This window comes from Carassius carassius, chromosome 30 (assembly GCF_963082965.1).
Source record: "Carassius carassius chromosome 30, fCarCar2.1, whole genome shotgun sequence".
In the NCBI taxonomy this organism is placed as follows: domain Eukaryota; kingdom Metazoa; phylum Chordata; class Actinopteri; order Cypriniformes; family Cyprinidae; genus Carassius; species Carassius carassius.
Genome location: NC_081784.1, coordinates 21,553,624 through 21,571,986, shown reverse-complemented (window position 1 = coordinate 21,571,986; position 18,363 = coordinate 21,553,624). Strand labels below are relative to the sequence as shown.

Here is an 18,363-nt window from a genome sequence, read left to right as displayed (position 1 = left end):
CTCTTTTATTGCCACAGAAGAAATACATAAACTGCTAGCCAATTGATCTCATAATCGTGAGATTAATCGATATCAGCTCCTTGTGCCTAATATTTAGTAAAGCAGCTTGCCATAAATAAAATGGAAAGTTGTCAAATCCTTTATGAAATATACAAAAGAAAAGCACAAGGTTCAACAAACAAAAATGATATTGAGGCTAATAATAGCTTGAGTAATGTGACAATACTATTATCAATATTGCGTACATAAACGAAAATCATTTTGTATTAAAAACGTGGCATGATGGTTTTGATTAATGTCGAAATTTATAGCATTTGCCAAATCAAAGCAATCATGCCACATTGCATTATATTTACTATGTATACATTTGCAAACTAAAATGTTAAATGAGCAGAAACAATCCGTGCAGCTAATATTACTAGTTAAGAGAGTAGAGTATTCTCACATTTCTACTCAGAATCAGAGAGCAGACTGTCAAACAATAGCGCTCTCCTTCAGTCCTGGGATGACATCATGAGGAGGAGGAGGAGGAGGAGGAGGAGGAGGAGGAACACAACGCCATTTTCACCCAGAGCAGCTCCAGACAGATGCGTCTGCGCTGAGATCCGAGCGTTTCACGAACGACTGTGTGATTATGAGTCTAGTGTTTCTGCGCCACTCTGTGATTTGAGCTCGTGCTGGAGGAATCGGACTGTCAGGGACAGGAACTTCCCCGTCGAGCTCCGGGAGACTGGACACACACACACACAGACACACACACAACTGCTCCGGCTGCCCGATTTCAGCCCAAACCCTCCCAACCAGGCTTCAGAGCGTTATACTGATTTGAGGTTCGCGGTGGGACGGGGAAGAACCAGCCCTGTTACGGTTGTGGGTGATCTGGATGTTCCGCTGAACGGTAAGATGTTGTTTATGCTAACGAGCTAACACGCGCTCAGCTCCCGTCCGACGCTCGCTGTCAACGAGTGTTTACATCGCGTTTAAACCACTCGGAGATCGCTGTCTCTTTATTAGACCCGGTAAAAGGTTTGGATTAATGCTCAGAGGCTTGATATCAAGAGTCAGACGTGTGATGTTGAGTCAGAGGGAGTCAAGGAAGGCAGGAGTCCAGTGAGGCCATGATATGCATCAGATGAGCACCAGAGACAACGCTTAACCATCCAGAAGATCAATATTAACCCAGGGATTGGGATACATCTGTGTTCATTCACTGTCCGTCACTGCACCAGAGGTCTGTTCATGGCACAGCACGTATTCTTGCTCCATTATTGAATATACCAGATTCGTATCATAAGTTGCAGGACTGGGATCTGCAGGATCGAGGACCGCTGCCTTGAAAGATTGTTCAACTTCAGTTGCTGATCCCCATTGACTTCCACAGTATGAAAACAAACACTAGGTCAATGGGGACCAGCAACTGAAGGTGAACTATCCACTTTAAACCAGGAGATCATTAAATATCACTGCACCACATCACAGCCTGCGTCGTGATAAGGCATTTCTACAATAGTTTATATATATATATATATATATATATATATATATATATATATATATATATATACACACACCCACATTGATAACCATAGGAACCAATATTAATTTCTGAGCACAAAATAAGTGATAAATACTTCTGAATGGTAGCTCAGTTATATGTCTGAGATTTATAACCATATGAAATATTTTTGATGACCATGACTCGGCTCTCTAGATGTTTTTTTTTTATTCTATTAAGAACTGCCTAATTGTCTAATAAATGTCTTAATGAACTGGTTTTGCTGGTCTCAGCTTGTTAGACCAGTTGACTGAGTGAGGAATAGTATCAAATGAATTTTTTGCTGCAAGAAATTGGTTTTAATTGTTTTAAATGAAACACATGATGTTTGACTCACCACCATCATTGAACTCATTCATTGTAACCCAAATATTTAATAATAATAATTAAAAAAAAACAATTTCATGACAATCAAAAGCTTGGAGGTGCTTGACGTGGATGTTTTTAGTTAGTATGCAGATGGCTTGTTTTGCTCTGTGAAAGCGTTTGTGTGTTAGTGAAGTAATCTCAGTCTTTGAGCCGTGTGAATGTGTGGAGCTCAGGCTCCGCTGCAGTGGCTTCAGTGGCAAGGTCTCCTCCGGGGAATCAATGGGAAAGTTATAACTTTAGTTTATTATTCATTGACTATGCTGTCTGTAAATTTTTGAAACTGCCGCAAAATGGGGTTTATATTAATGAAAAGCCAATAATAAATAATAAAGTAGTAATATAGAAATGTATGAATTTCAATATGTAATTATTTAATTTAAATTAAATCATTTAATAATGAAATCATTTAATTTATAAAACAGCATAAAAAATGTACAATTAACATAAATTAAAAATAAAACAATCAAAATAAAAAACACTCATTAAAAAAGATTCAATATTTGATTTGTTTACCTGCATGTCATGTGACTATTAATCAGCAGCTGAGAATGTTGCTAAATATTACTAAAATATTACCTAAAAGGTAACTTTAGTGATTATTTTAGGTCAAAGAGGCTTGGCTGATAAAAAATCTGTGCATCCCTGACATATACATCATAATTGCTGAACGATTCCCTTATTCATATACCATGGTATTTATGTACATAAAATAATAAATGTTATTACAATGATATATGTGCAAAAACACAGTCACACTGCTATTTTTGTTATGTTTTTGTTTGCTTTAGTATTAGTATATGTAATAGTCTTCACACTTGGATGTCTTGGAACACAATACACCTGATTTTGTAGGATTTCCATTAAAAGTAACATCATAACAAGGGTTTCTTGATTAATTGTTTATGCTAACACTTCATTCCTTTTTTGTTCATGCACAGCTGACACTTAAAAATTCAGTCATCAAGATGCTTCCCAAAAATAACACGGAAAGGAGGTGAAAGAGTGTAACACAGTGCTTGAACATTCACAATAGTGTTTGAGAAATCAGAGGTGCTGAGTGGGTTGGACTGAAGTGTCAGGGCAATCACACTCTGGATAGAGATCATTTAAATTAAGCACCAGACTGCACTTTCACAGTATGCACTATGGTTTAAATGTTTGGGTATTAAGATCCCTTTTTTTTATGAAATGAGTGCTTTCATTCAACAAGCATGCGTTAAATTGATCAAAAGTGACAGAAAATACATTTATAATGTTGCAGAAGTTATCTATTTTAAATAAATGCTGTTCTTTGAACTTTATTCATCGAAGAATTCTAAAGAAAAAATGTATCGCGGTTTCCACATTAGTATTAATCAGCACAACGGTTTTCAACATTGATAATAATAAGCAATGTTTCTTGAGCAGCAAATCAGCATATCAGAATGATTTCTGAAGGATCATGTGACTCTGAAGAGTGGAGTAATGATGCTGAAACTAAAAACAAGTGAATGAAACAGAGTTAAATTGACACGTTATTTAGATGATGCAGGGTGGATGTCACTTTAAATTTGGCTCTGTTTCTCATGCAAAGATGTTACATGACATTAGAAGGCTTGGAATATAGCACACAAATTGGATGGATTATCGTATGGGTTATTATTGTAAATGATACACACCCTCATTCACTTAAATTGTAGGCTACTGAAATAATGACCAAGTTAGTCTTTAAAAAAACTCTTATTTTGAACAAGTGAATGATAGAATGATAGAACATTTTTTGGAAGAACTATTTCTTTAATCTCTGTCCTGTTTGTTCCCCTTGGTGTGTGGCCTTCCTGTAATGTCAGCAATATCTCTTCCTGTGACTGGACAGCGTGGAAGTTGTTATAGTTACAGGCATTAGGTTCGACCCCCTCTCTCTTCCCCCTGCGGTCACAGGATAGTATTTCCCAATAGACGGTGTTGTGAGTCATTCTAGAGTACTTCTATCGGATTAATAGCTCTAATGAGCCTTTCACCCAACCTGTTCAATCTCTTCAGCTCTCTGCTTTCAGGCCGTAACTTCCTCTATTTAACACTGCATCTTTAGTGTTCGCTGTCTCAACCTCTCCAGATTGAGTAATAAAGAATTGATTGTTATCACGTATAAGAGGTGTTCAGGCCTGCAGTGTTTTTCATTATGATCTCATTCTGTTAGGATTTGTTCACACTGCACTTTTGTCTTTGGAAAAGTGTAAATTTTCCCTCTGCTCTTGTCTATCATGACACCTTGCCATGGTGCTACATGACTGATGCTCACAAGACAACATAAACGCAGGTGGTATTGCTGAATTTGACATGTTTATGCATGTGTTCTGTTCAAAATAGTTTCTTATGGTGTGTACTGCTTAGTTTAGCTGTGGATTTTGTGTGATGAAAGCCTATTTGTAACCACTGAAGAAAACAAAACCTTACTTAAAGCCTCATCTGTCAAAATATGAGTAAAGTTTTTTTTTTTTTTTACACGTACAAATGGATTTCAAGCTTATTTATTTTTTGCTGAACATTCAGGTTGCAAACTGCTAAACGGACTTGAGTCAGTTTAGCTGACTCATATTTTCCTCATATTTTCAAAATTTTCAGGACTAGAATATCGGTGCAGGTTTGCACAGAATTCTACTCATATCTGCATTTTCTGCTCTTGTATTGTGGGAAATTCCCGCAAATATTTCAGCGTGAGAGATGCTCGGGACAGATCACGTAATATCATTTGCCGATTCTTTTGAGTCTTATATTTTAAACGTTCAAATTCAGTCCTTGTGTGCTCTCTGTGAGAGCACTTTCTGTGAGCTCAAATGTGATCTTAAATGTGCTTTTATTATTATAACTTTTATTGTTATTCTGAGAACAGACATATTATCGTCTTTCCTCACCCAAATTGTTCCACAACTTGTAACATTCAAAATCCATATTTGGAGGTGATAAATACTATAAGGCAATTATAATACAGCATGTTATGCTGTTCTCCGTGCCTGTCAGTCAACAATAGTGCACCACCCACAGGATAACGCAAGGACATCTTTGCCAAAAAATTTTCAGCATTTGTTCAAGATTAGAATATAAAGTTTACAAAATGTTTTTCATATTAGTGATTTGACCCAGAATCTGCCCCACCTAAATTTACGCTCAGGAGCCGCTACTGATCAATAGTTTATTTTAAAATGAATTATTGTAATGATAATTGGCTTCCAGTATAATATGATTTAAAAGGGACACGTTTCTGTTAAGGTGTTGATAAAAAGGTACTTGAAAGAATGGGGCTGTGGAAGGACCAGTTAAAACTGTTCTAATTAATACGCCTGTTATGTGTGCTATACTGTATATAAGATTTTATTAACAACACTTAAACATAATCTTAGCAAGTCTCTAAATTAATATACAGTCATGGCCAAAAGTTTTGAGAATTACATAAATATTGGAAATTGGAAAAGTTGCTGCTTAAGTTTTTATAATAGCAATTTGCATATACTCCAGAATGTTATGAAGAGTGATCAGATGAATTGCATAGTCCTTCTTTGCCGTGAAAAATTAACTTAATCCCAAAAAAACCTTTCCACTGCATTTCATTGCTGCCATTAAAGGACCTGCTGAGATCATTTCAGTAATCGTCTTGTTAACTCAGGTGAGAATGTTGACGAGCACAAGGCTGGAGATCATTATGTCAGGCTGATTGGGTTAGAATGGCAGACTTGACATGTTAAAAGGAGGGGGATGCTTGAAATCATTGTTCTTCCATTGTTAACCATGGTGACCTGCAAAGAAACGCGTGCAGCCATCATTGCGTTGCATAAAAATGGCTTCACAGGCAAGGATATTGTGGCTACTAAGATTGCACCTAAATCAACAATTTATAGGATCATCAAGAACTTCAAGGAAAGAGGTTCAATTCTTGTAAAGAAGGCTTCAGGGCGTCCAAGAAAGTCCAGCAAGCGCCAGGATTGTCTCCTAAAGAGGTTCAGCTGCGGGATCGGAGTGCCACCAGTGCAGAGCTTGCTCAGGAATGGCAGCAGGCAGGTGTGAGCGCATCTGCACGCACAGTTAGGCCAAGACTTTTGGAAGATGGCCTGGTGTCAAGAAGGGCAGCAAAGAAGCCACTTCTCTCCAAAAAAAAACATCAGGGACAGATTGATCTTCTGCAGAAAGTATAGTGAATGGACTGCTGAGGACTGGGGCAAAGTCATATTCTCCGATGAAGCCCCTTTCCGATTGTTTGGGGCATCTGGAAAAAGGCTTGTCCGGAGAAGAAAAGGTGAGCGCTACCATCAGTCCTGTGTCATGCCAACAGTAAAGCATCCTGACACCATTCATGTGTGGGGTTGCTTTTCATCCAAGGGAGTGGGCTCACTCATAATTTTGCCCAAAAACACAGCCATGAATAAAGAATGGTACCAAAACACCCTCCAACAGCAACTTCTTCCAACAATCCAACAACAGTTTGGTAAAGAACAATGCATTTTCCAGCACGATGGAGCACCGTGCCATAAGGCAAAAGTGATAACTAAGTGGCTCGGGGACCAGAATGTTGAAATTTTGGGTCCATGGCCTGGAAACTCCCCAGATCTTAATCCCATTGAGAACTTGTGGTCAATCCTCAAGAGGCAGGTGGACAAACAAAAACCCACTAATTCTGACAAACTCCAAGAAGTGATTATGAAAGAATGGGTTGCTATCAGTCAGGATTTGGCCCAGAAGTTGATTGAGAGCATGCCCAGTCGTATTGCAGAAGTCCTGAAAAAGAAGGGCCAACACTGCAAATACTGACTCTTTGCATAAATGTCATGTAATTGTCGATAAAAGCCTTTGAAACATATGAAGTGCTTGTAATTATATTTCAGTACATCACAGAAACAACTGAAACAAAGATCTAAAAGCAGTTTAGCAGCAAACTTTTTGAAAACTGATATTTATGTAATTCTCTAAACTTTTGGCCACGACTGTACATTTGTCATTTGTACATATGAAGCCACATGTAATAGATTTTAGTTTGTGTTTTATTCTTAATTTGGACAAAAATAAAAAGTTTTTGCATTTTAATATCTGCAGATTATTGGTTATCAACCAAAAATTATAACATTTTAATATTGTTTTTAACATTATTGGTGGTTCTAAGTTGAATGAGAGTGTTTAGTGGGTGCTCCCTGTTGGAAAAGAGCTATGGAAATTGGCTGGTTCTGAACAGTTTGTGCAGCATTAATCAGTACTTTGATTCCCATTATGCTAAGGCGTTTCCTGCCCCGTGGTTGTCACATGCCAGATGACGAGCTGCTTTATGGGTCACATGAATCTCTGCTGTCTCGGCCTCGCTTCCCATTTCCTGTCCTGCAGGAATACAGCACAGGCCCAAAGCACTTGAGCAGCTTGTAGACCAACCTCTTCTTTACATCAGCATTGTAGGGAGGAGACTGTAGGGTCGTTTTCACAAGAGAAAAGAAAGCTGAGGAGACGTGTTAATTTCTAATAAATGGGTTTTCCCAACATCTTCGCTGTAGTCTAGATGTATTGCGTTTGAAAGGGCAACAATCTCCGGTTCTCTCTTCTTTCTCTTTGGGTTTTTATAACTCCCAGTACGCTTACGCTAACGTGCCTCACCCACTGCCTTAGCAACGGTGATCTGCCTTAGCAGGTGAGTAGTGTCTTGGCAAAAACAGCGACAGCTGCTTTGTGTCACTGTGTCAGGCTAGAAAGAGTAAGGAGCCTCTCAAAATCTTGAAGGTTGAGTTGTTGTTGCACTTCAGAGTGAACTTATTTTTGGTCATTTTTAGTTTTGAATTCCATGTTTCTTGTGTTTGCTAAAGCAAGCTACTACCTAATACTTATGATTGGTGATTAATACTTCACAGTAAGTATTAAACTTTGGTGTGTAACTCACATAACACTGTTTGTGGTACGAACTTGAATGATCCCTCAAATGATGTGGTCTGCTCCCACTTTCCTTAGAGATAACACTTATGATTTCACCTGGTGGATGATAAAGGCCCAGACACATTAAACCGACATCAAAGAGCTAGCGGCAGTGGAAGTCTATTGTGGTGTTGCATTAAGTCGTCCTACATTTGGGATGGAAATGTTGCACTTGAGTACACCGCAAAGACACGGCCAACTAGCATGTGTGTTCAGCACCTGTGTGAGTGGAAATAACTCCTCATACCAGAAGGTGGCAGTAGTTTATATTTGTCATTAAAACTGAAAGGTGGAACCAAAACAAAGCAACTGTGTGCGCCCTCACCCATGGATTTTCACATCGTATTATTTGGTTTCAAATCGTGGCGCATTTATTTAATCAACATGAGTACTATCATGGTGATTAATGGCAGTTTACTACATCAGATAGATAATCATTCAGGAAGATGACGTGTGCCAAAAATGGGAAGCGTTTTTCACTTCACATTTTGATTTATGGTTTTACCCCACACACATATGGTATTTAAGGCTCTCAGAAGAATAAATCAGTAGAGCAAGAACAGTCTTGCTCAATAAGTCAATGTGATTTTTAATTTCAGTTTTGACAAATATAGTTCCTTTGCACACTCAAATCCGTAGTAGGTCCCTGCTACTTATTCAACATGTGCAATCAGTCGAAAATCTACCGACAGGGGGGTCCATCTGTGCAGAACACACTTATTTTCCACATTCCACTCTTCTTGCTGAAGGCATTCACTAAGCTTTCAAACTGAAGTATACTTAAGGCTTAATGTGCACAAGTGAAGGCTTTAAAACAAGCTGAAATCCCATAGACGTTCAATGAGGAAGAGATATGAGCCTAGGTAGAGACTAATGTTTGATCAGTAAGCAACCATCTAAAAACCACAGAAATACACCTTAATAGCCACATAGCACATGCTAAAAATGTCTTAGCAATCACATAGTAATGCCCTGGCAGCCAACTAGAGCACCATAGCATTGTATCAGAGTGTTTTGCCCATGCAAGCACCACCCGGAAAAATGTGATTATCTAAGTAGTCCATCTCAGCTAATTTGGTTAAATCTGAGCTAACATGATCTTGATCTAGCTGATGACCGTTGCCTCAACTTAAATACTGTTAAGTGAAACTGTAAGTTTTTTAAAGCTTTGCAAGTGTACTACACGCAAGCTATTTTATAGGTTCATAGTCCTGTTATATAAGTTCCTGAAGGCAATGTGGATGTTCGGCTCAGTGAGAGAAGCCAAATCTGGATTAAAAGCAAATAAATTTCAGTTTGAGGAGATGTTTGGTTTAGTTGGCCATGTAACTTCTACAGTGCATTCCAGGTCCAGTTCCCATGGCGTTTTATGGGAGTTGGTAGGGAATTCATTCTCTTTCCTCGAGATGTTGGAAAGTTGTAGCGTTTTCTTCGCCACCTCACATTTACAGTGACTCGAATTATTCATTAAGGGTTTCTAAAACAAGGACAAGAACAAAGAAGAGATGACTCTCCTTTAATTGCCTTCAGTGTCTTCATGTCTGATCAATTATACAAACACACTCATCTTAACAGGAGAGGTTCCCAGACTTCTGTTCTCATTCTTATGTTGTTTATCTCTCTGTAGGATGCGTGAGGACATGTCGAGCGTGTTGTGTGTGAAGGAGATGGATGAGCAAGGGGACCCCGGAGAGAAGCTGTCCCAGGACGAGCTGCTATGTCGGACACGGGAGGTCATGCAGGGACTGGAGGCGCTCCGTTCAGAACATCAGGTCATCCTGGAGGGGCTGATGGGGACCTTGCGCTGCCTCAAACAGAGCCAGGAGGGTCGTGCTGTTGAGGAGAAGACAGCCATGATCCAGCGCTCTATGGAGATGCTGGAGCTGGGCCTTAGCGAGGCACAGGTGCAGTGTGGGATGAAATGGGGATTGTTTTTTTGAATAAATTTGCTTGTAACCATAGTAACACCATGTCTGCTCTCTCTTTCTTTCTTTTATCGATCGGTGCAGGTGATGATGGCTCTGTCAGGGCATCTGAGTGCAGTGGAGGCAGAGAAACAGAAGCTTCGAGCACAGGTACTGCACCACATCTAAAATTAAACTGTGCTCTTGGGTTCAGTGGTATACAGGCACACAGATGTGGTATGATTGCAAGATCCAAACTCAAATTCAATTCCATCCCCCGCTCTAATTTGATATAGTATTTCACATTGTATTATTTGGCTCCAAGTTGTGTGAACAAGTAAATCTTTACTAAATTTAATCAAAATCACATTATTAATCAAATTCTTGGTTAGTTATTAAATTGCCGACAATTACTTAGAAATATCATACACTGTAAACAAGTATCCTGTTAAATTAACGGTAAAATATTACAGCTGTAAAAATATTACAGCTGTAAAATATTACGGTATTGCAAAAATTAGTGTCTATATTACTTAATAGTGATATATTGTTAGTAAACCAATGTGCATGAACTACCAAAATCTGCTTTTTACTTTAAAATGTAGTGATACTGTAAGTCAAGTCACCTTTGTTTCTGTAGCACTTTATATACAGTAGAGATGTGTGATAAACAGGCAAATCTATTATGAAAACAGAACTATGGAGTCACCATAATAATAAAAATACAGGTGGTGAATAAGAAAGATGAATTAATTATAAGTGGTATATCCATAAAATGAGGTTATACACAAAAAGACACTATAACGGGAACAGACTGAAATGACAACACTGAGATAATGCATTAAGCATAACATAAACGTAACACAAACTCATCTTATTGTACGTTAATGTAAAAAAAAAAAAAAAGATAGAAACTAAACTTTGTTTTTTTTTTTCAGTTTTTCACTGTAAATGACTTGGTAATTAATAGTTTTTAACTTTTAGAAACCATACAGTTGACAGCATTTTAAAATAAAATTACATTAAATGCAAGTCTTTACTGTATATAGTAAGTTAACTTACAGTTCACCAATTAACAGGTTATTACTTTTTTACAGTGTACAATAGTATATTGAATTAACTCTGGATTTATTGAGGATTTTTCCTTTAATGACTATGGGTAGGTAAAATAAAAGGGAAAATATTTCCTGAAGTAGGGCGGCTGAAAAAGTGGGCTGTCACTGTTTCTGTTCGCTTCTACAAATGAGTGAAAATGCCCTGAGGCTGCTCTTCCTGTTCTCCAGGTGCGGAGGCTGTGTCAGGAGAACCAGTGGCTGAGAGACGAGCTGGCAGGAACCCAGCAGCGGCTGCAGAAGAGTGAGCAGAGCGTGGCCCAGCTGGAGGAGGAGAAGAAACATCTGGAGTTCATGAACCAGCTCAAGAAATATGACCAGGACCTCAGCCCTTCAGTGAGACTCCATCTTATTGTCCTCCTCACATTTACCATAGAGCCTTTATCTCACTCTGTGCTTCTCTCCATCTCACACTCATCAGGATGATAAGGACTCGGTTTCCAGTAGGGAGACACTGGATGATCTTTTCCCAGATGAGCAGGATGAGCCGGGCCCTGGCAGTAAGTAGCTCTCATCTCTGGACCTCTGACCTGACAAAACACAGGACACATAGAAAATAGTCAAATTCAAAATATAGACCTGTCCCAATTAAAACACTGTGGTTTGCAATACCATGATACTAGAAGGTGGTGACCACTCAGGCGTATGGTATACAAGTCTCCGCAAAGTCAGAGACAATTAGTAAAAAGTTTCTAATTTTATACAGTTTGTCACAAATTTAGTTTTAATGTTATCTTAAAGTAAATTATAATGAAAGAATTGATCATTTATAATTAATTATAAATATAAATATATAATTATATTTCTGTACTAACATTCAGAACTTTAAAGTCAGTAAGATTTCCAGTTGTTTTTGAAAAGACTCTTATTCTCAAGTCGACCAAAAATACAGTTATATTGTGAAATATTATTACAGTTTAAAATTACAGTTAAATTATTAATGCAGTTTTTTTTTTCTATTTTAATATTTTTTTAAATGTAATTAATTCCTGTGATCTTCATTCAGAAATAATTTAAGTATGCTGATTTGGTGCTCAATAAGCATTTCATACAGAGTATTAATATCTTATTAATATTTTTACGGAATTCGGTATGCTTTTAAGTTTCTTTGCATAGAAAGTTAAAAAAACACTGTTTATGTGAAATACAAATCTTTTGTAACAAGTCTTCACTGTCATTTTGGATTAATTTAAATTAATTTATAGAAATATGAATTTCTTTAAAAAATATTACTTAATGACTTCACATTTTGAACAGTAATGTATATTAAATGAATCTCTATATTTATATAAATGTATATACACACAAACAAATATTCTATTCATATCTGGGTTTAAATGAGACCCAGATATGAATAGACTTTCAGCGTGGTCTCAGACTTTTGTACTCCGCTGTATTTCACTGTAGTGTGATATCGTAACACCATCTGATACCATCATAGTGCACATATTTTTAATATGAAATGAAAAAATTTCAGTAACCTCGAAATATAATTTTCTTGAAAGTGGAAAAAAAACAAAATTACATTCATTATACATTCATTTTACATTTAATACATTCTCCTCTTACTCTTTTCAAATCAGTATACTTTATTACAATTGTAATTTAGTGAAATAAAAGGTGTAATTTATGGAAAACTAAAATGTGCAGTGGGTTGATGGGGAAGGGGAACAAACAATAGTTTATTTTCTGCTAGAAAGAGTCCCTGTCTTGTATTTCCTTTCATCTCCTCCACTTTCTCTGTTCTCCTGTCTGATAATTGGCTCGTTGACAGTGGAGCAGGATCAAAGAGCAGCACGGCTCATGTTGTGACAGAGAGCGCTCCAGTGCATGGGAGTTTGTGGCATCATATGTCGCAGGCTGACACTGCCGAGTCCTGAGCGTCCTTAGATTAGCCCTCATCCTGACACATGAATGCCAGGCGCCTGTTTCTCTCTCAGCGATGCGTCTCTGCAGTAAATCATCTCCAGCAGGCTTTTTCAATGAGGATGACATTAATCTGCTCTAAGAAAGATCGCATTAATCTGTTCTTCTCATTCCTGAAGTGCTGCCAATGTAATCCTTTCACTGTCAACTTGCCATGGTTTTAATAATTTTTAGTTTATTTGAGCTGGCTCATTTGAAGTTTGCTTTGGTCTTTTAAGTCTGAGGCAAGTTCACAATGGAAAATACGTGCTTTTAGATCTTGTGCACATAAGCGACAGTATTAGTAAGAAGTGCTTAGAAAGAAGCTACGTGTTGACTTTTGCTAATTGATCATCTTAACTCAAACACACAGATTTTGTTCCATAAAAAAGTTATATGTCTGCTGCTGTCAACATTGGCAGCATCTGAAAAGACAGGTTTGAAACACCCTCATTAACAGCATCTCTGTTAGCGATCACTCATGAGAACCACACTTCAATTCCAATAGCAGTTATGAATCAGGGGGCTGGGGGCCATTCAAGGGCCTCAGTAAACTTCTGCTGGGTCACAAGATGACTTTAAAGTATTTAAGTTGCTGGGGTTTATTTTTAGCAATAACCAAAAATACATGGTATGGGTCAAAATTATAGATTTTTCTTTTATGGGGCTTCAGATACTGTGTTGGACAATGGGGGGCCTTCCAAGTCCGAAAAGTTTAGAGACTCCTCCACATAATCTGATATTAGCATGTTGCTAAGCTAACAATAGTTTTCTAATAAGCATTACACTGCTAACAAATATTAAGTAAAAGTTTTATATTTTGATGTATATGTAATGTTGAATGTAATATTTTATCTCAACATTTTCCACCAAGTTTGTCTAAGTGCATTCTGGTATTTCCTTATACAATTATGCACAAATATATACCACAAATACTAAATTGATGCATCTTCGAAGCCACTATCATATTGCTGCCTCTACTGTCCATCATGCCTACATATACTGTCTAGGTAGGCAGCTCACTAGGCATGGGACCTAGGATTGAGACAGACATCATGATTTTGAGCCGGCATCGTGAGCCACATACACTGTCCGTATGAAGCCCAATTTTTTGTGACCGTGCAGACGGTTTCCGTGTCCAACGCAAGGTTGTTTTCAATGTTTTGGCAGATGGCCATCTAGTGAAACAGCCATAGACACAGCAGATAATTAGTTGTAAGATGTTTACCAAGTATAATACGCTTTGTTTTACCGTATCTCATTCAGTCCAGCCTCCTCACAGCAGTGCAGTGGCAGCAGCGCAGCAGGGTGGTTACGAGATCCCCGCTCGTCTCAGGACCCTCCACAATCTGGTGATCCAGTACGCCTCGCAGGGCAGGTATGAGGTGGCCGTTCCTCTCTGCAAACAGGCTCTGGAAGATCTGGAGAAAACATCTGGACACGATCATCCTGATGTAGCCACCATGCTCAACATTCTTGCCCTCGTCTACAGGTCAGCAGAACACGTTGTAATATATATGTGTTCACTCTCCACTCAGCTGACTTTACTGTACAGTTTTAAGCATGTTAGCCACAAGTCCTGCTCACGTATGTGGACTACCGTTCAAAAGTTTGGCGGCAGTAAGATTACTTTTTTTTCTTTTTTTAAAGAAAAGTTGTACAGTTTGTTTCGTGTTAAAATACTTTCTCCTTATTAATATGCAGAATCAATATTTTTGTAGAAAAATTACTTGGTGCACCTCTATTGAATCTTAAACCGCACTGTGGTATCAGCAAGTGCTTCAAACAAATAGGTTGAGAACCTCATCATCTATAGCTTTTGTTGTAAACTATGGTAATATCCGGGTTTGCAAACCATTTTGGACATTAGGCTATTTTGCCATCACCCTGTTGCCAGTTTATTTTTTTTCTGAAAGACCTTAGCAGCAGCCCTTTGTTGCACAACGAACTGCAGTCGATTGATTTGTATGTGATTTCTGCTCTTCAGGGACCAGAATAAATACAAAGATGCAGCAAACCTCCTTAATGATGCACTGGCCATCAGAGAGAAGACCCTGGGCAGAGACCACCCTGCGGTAAGAACCTGGCTCTATGGGCTCTCCACATTACAGGAAAAAACTGTGTAAACCGCTTGCCTCTGCTGTGAGCATATTGTGTGTGTGTATATTGAAATAAGCAGCACAGGCTGCTAATGTTTATAGGGTTTGTGATGTGAAGCTTATGTCTTGCCCTCTCATCAGGACCAGCGTCCCACAATTCTCTGCAGAGGTCAGATACTTTAACACCTCTTATAGATCTGTCTTCTGTTTCATTCTTTATCTTCTACCTGACTGTTTCCTAAAGCTGAATGATGTATCGATGTTTCTCAAAATTCAGTCATGATGATTTTCGGCCGATATGAAATTGAGCAACATTGTGAATTTCGTAATGATTTTAAAGCACTTTTCAAAAAAGGTATCCTCCAGAAATAAAACTTGCACCTCATTATTTGTTTGCATTTGCACCAATCAAAAGTCTTTGGATATAATATTTAGATTATTAAAAAAAAAAAAAAGTCGGTAGATGTGTACTGCTATACTGGTGAATGTAAATGAAAATATCTAAATATGATTCTTCATTGTGTCATTGGAAAACTGGGGGAAAACATGCCTGGATTATTTACTTTCTTTTGACCTTTTTTTTTTTTTTAGTGCTTACATGAAACCTTCCGAATCTAGTGATTGTCTGAAATTGCTATTTGATGAAATGATGGTTCTGCTGATTGGAGAAATCACCCTTTTTGACACCATAATAAATCTCAGAATAAATACATATAGTATTATGAATATGTAATATCATTAAAAGACAAAATATTCGCTATATATCGCCCAGCCCTGCTGTTTCTCTTTTCCTGTTTCTCACTCTTGCCGTCTGTCACACTGGTATGTGTCTCACATGCACGGAGGTATCTAAATCAAAGTTGTGTAACACAGCACACAGGGTGTTTATGGGTGTATGCGTGCTAGGTAGCCCACAAAGGGAACATTTCATCTTGATCAGATTTCCAGCAAGTAATTATTTTCAGTAAAATGAAATGACTGCTTTTATATAAATTATTGCACCAATTCACAATTGTTGATTTGTTCTTTAGATTGTTTTATTTGACTTTTGTAGCTGTATGATTGAAATGTATCTATGTATATAAATATAAATTCTTGTTTTCCTGCGTATGCAGGTGGCTGCCACATTGAACAACCTGGCCGTTCTTTATGGCAAACGAGGGAAGTACAAGGAAGCAGAGCCTCTGTGTAAAAGAGCACTGGAGATCAGAGAAAAGGTGAGTGAGAGGACAACCTGATAAAATCATGCCTATGACTTTATAATAACTTTAGTTTTTATTCCCAATCGCTTTTACAAAGCATAACTCATATTCTGAGTTCTTTACATTGCCTTTCTCTCTCTACGTTTCATCTCTTTCATTAAAAGACTAAAGAATAAAGAATGGAACTTCCACAGTTCTCTGTTCAACTTTTTTCTCCTATCCAAAAATAGCACATTGTAGAACAGCACACCTGCAGCAGCCACACAGCCTGGGTGCAGATGAGGATGGTGTTAGACTTGCTGTGTCACAGATTTATTTCTCTTCATCTCTTTATCTAAGCCTGTGTGATAAAGCTCTTGCTGGAAGTCTTGAGAGTCTTCCTCCGAGTGCTGCGTCTCACACATGCAGAGCTGAGAGAAAGAGCTTTATACAACCTGCTGAATTCAAACTCTCATCGCTTCACTTCTGCACAATTTCATTTCACATTGTCCTTTCTTGGGCGGTATTAACAAAATGTCCACTACCTTTCAAAAGTCAGTAAGATTTGTTTGTTTGTTTTTAAAGAAATTGAGCAAACGTGAAAGTAAGACAGTAGACATTCATAATATCACTTGATACTTTTAACTTGAGCATTAAAGACATTGCAAAAGACGTGAGACACAAATGCAATGATCAAACACATCCATTTATCTCATTTTTACATAGAAAAACTATAGAAAAGCAGCACAGTGGAATGCAAAAATGCATTTTATCTTTAAAACACCTCATGCACAAGATGCTGTAAAAGATGTGAGACGCAAGTGCAGCAGTCAAATCTAGTGCATATTTACATAGAATAACAATGCATGACATGCAAAAACATGAGATGCAAGGCACTGGGATAAAAAAAAAATTCTTATTTTAAAACGTGCCACTTTTTAGAATGCTGTATCGTGCAAGACGCTGCTAAAGATGTGCTCAACACACATCCGTCTAGTGGATGTTTGCATAGAAAAACAATGGAACAGCAGCACAGTGGAATGCAAACACTCGTGCTGTGTGAATGGCTATTTTATCTAATAGACCTAACCTTTCGAAACAGACGAATAACCAGGTGATCCCCTGTTGTGTGTGGGTGTAAACTGCTACAATCAGTGTAAGACTGCTAATGTCTCAAGCAGCTGAATAACCTGGTGTGTGTTTATTTTTGTTTGTCAGGTGCTGGGAAAGGACCACCCTGATGTTGCCAAGCAGCTGAATAATCTGGCCTTGCTGTGTCAGAACCAAGGCAAGTATGAAGAGGTGGAGCTCTACTACCAGAGGGCCCTGGAGATCTACCAGACCAAACTGGGCCCCGACGACCCCAATGTGGCCAAGACCAAAAACAACCTGGTACAGACACACCCACACATTCATTTAAACATGCACACTTCCATTTGTGGATGTACTGTATGCATTTTTTTGAGTTTGTTTAGAGAAAACAAAACCTCCTGCAGACTGTCAGAGCTAAATAATAGATTCACTTAGCAATCAAATATCCCATTACAATACCACATGTTCATTTTGAAATGATGATCTGACTCTGTCAGCTTTTGTGTAACTTTAAGAAATGTATCCACATGGTGTGGAGTCTGCGGTGTTATTTGCTGCAGGATCTCTGTCGTCTCAGCAGATTGTACACATCAGATATGGATCATTCAGCTTTTAGTGTAATGGAAGAAGCTTTTAGAGTAAATACTGCGCAGATTCAGACATATTTCAGCAGACTGAGGTTTTGGTTTTCTGCCAGATATGATTAGATCATCATGTACTTGCAATCAAGTACAAGCACTGCTTTATTTCTAATTAATTATGTGCATTTATTGTAGTTTATTTCTTTCTGCACATAATGTAATCAATGAATATACATACTCGTGTGAAATCTAGAGCATGTGATTTTTGTTATCTCCTTATAATATTCAAGTAAGTCCATCCTTCTTATGATCCATCTGTTCTGTTTCTCAGGCTTCGTGCTATCTGAAGCAGGGGAAGTTTAAGCAGGCGGAGACTCTGTATAAAGAGATCCTCACCAGAGCCCATGAGAGAGAGTTTGGCTCTGTGGATGGTACATGTTCATTTATTCCTGATCCAAGAATTTGTTTTTTTTTTTCAGAACATCTTTTATGTTGTTCTCTGTAGGGTATAACATTCAACTTAAAACTACAGCTCACAGACGTTCTGATGCTTTCTTATGCTTATGTCAGCAGCAGCTCAGTTAAGCACACTGGAATTTACACACAATTCATAATGAAGCTTAACGTGCTCTGTAGAGCTGGG

At 38.1% G+C, this 18,363-nt stretch overlaps 1 protein-coding gene across 5 annotated transcripts in view; it reads left to right on the top strand.

Moving 5' to 3' along the window:
* Positions 1-532: 532 nt before the first annotated feature.
* LOC132110893 (kinesin light chain 1-like) overlaps positions 533-18,363 on the top strand; it is a 34,300-nt gene continuing 16,469 nt past the window's right edge. For 3 of the 5 annotated variants that reach the window (XM_059517959.1, XM_059517960.1, XM_059517958.1), the window contains exons 1-10: positions 533-898; positions 9,474-9,750; positions 9,856-9,921; positions 11,034-11,198; positions 11,284-11,362; positions 14,034-14,259; positions 14,755-14,842; positions 15,982-16,083; positions 17,266-17,439; positions 18,052-18,151. In XM_059517959.1, coding sequence (XP_059373942.1) covers positions 9,475-9,750; positions 9,856-9,921; positions 11,034-11,198; positions 11,284-11,362; positions 14,034-14,259; positions 14,755-14,842; positions 15,982-16,083; positions 17,266-17,439; positions 18,052-18,151 — 1,276 coding nt within the window. In that variant the 5' untranslated portion in view covers positions 533-898; position 9,474. The remainder of the gene's footprint in view (positions 899-9,473; positions 9,751-9,855; positions 9,922-11,033; positions 11,199-11,283; positions 11,363-14,033; positions 14,260-14,754; positions 14,843-15,981; positions 16,084-17,265; positions 17,440-18,051; positions 18,152-18,363) is intronic. The other 2 variants (XM_059517962.1, XM_059517961.1) reach the window with 1 other exon arrangement.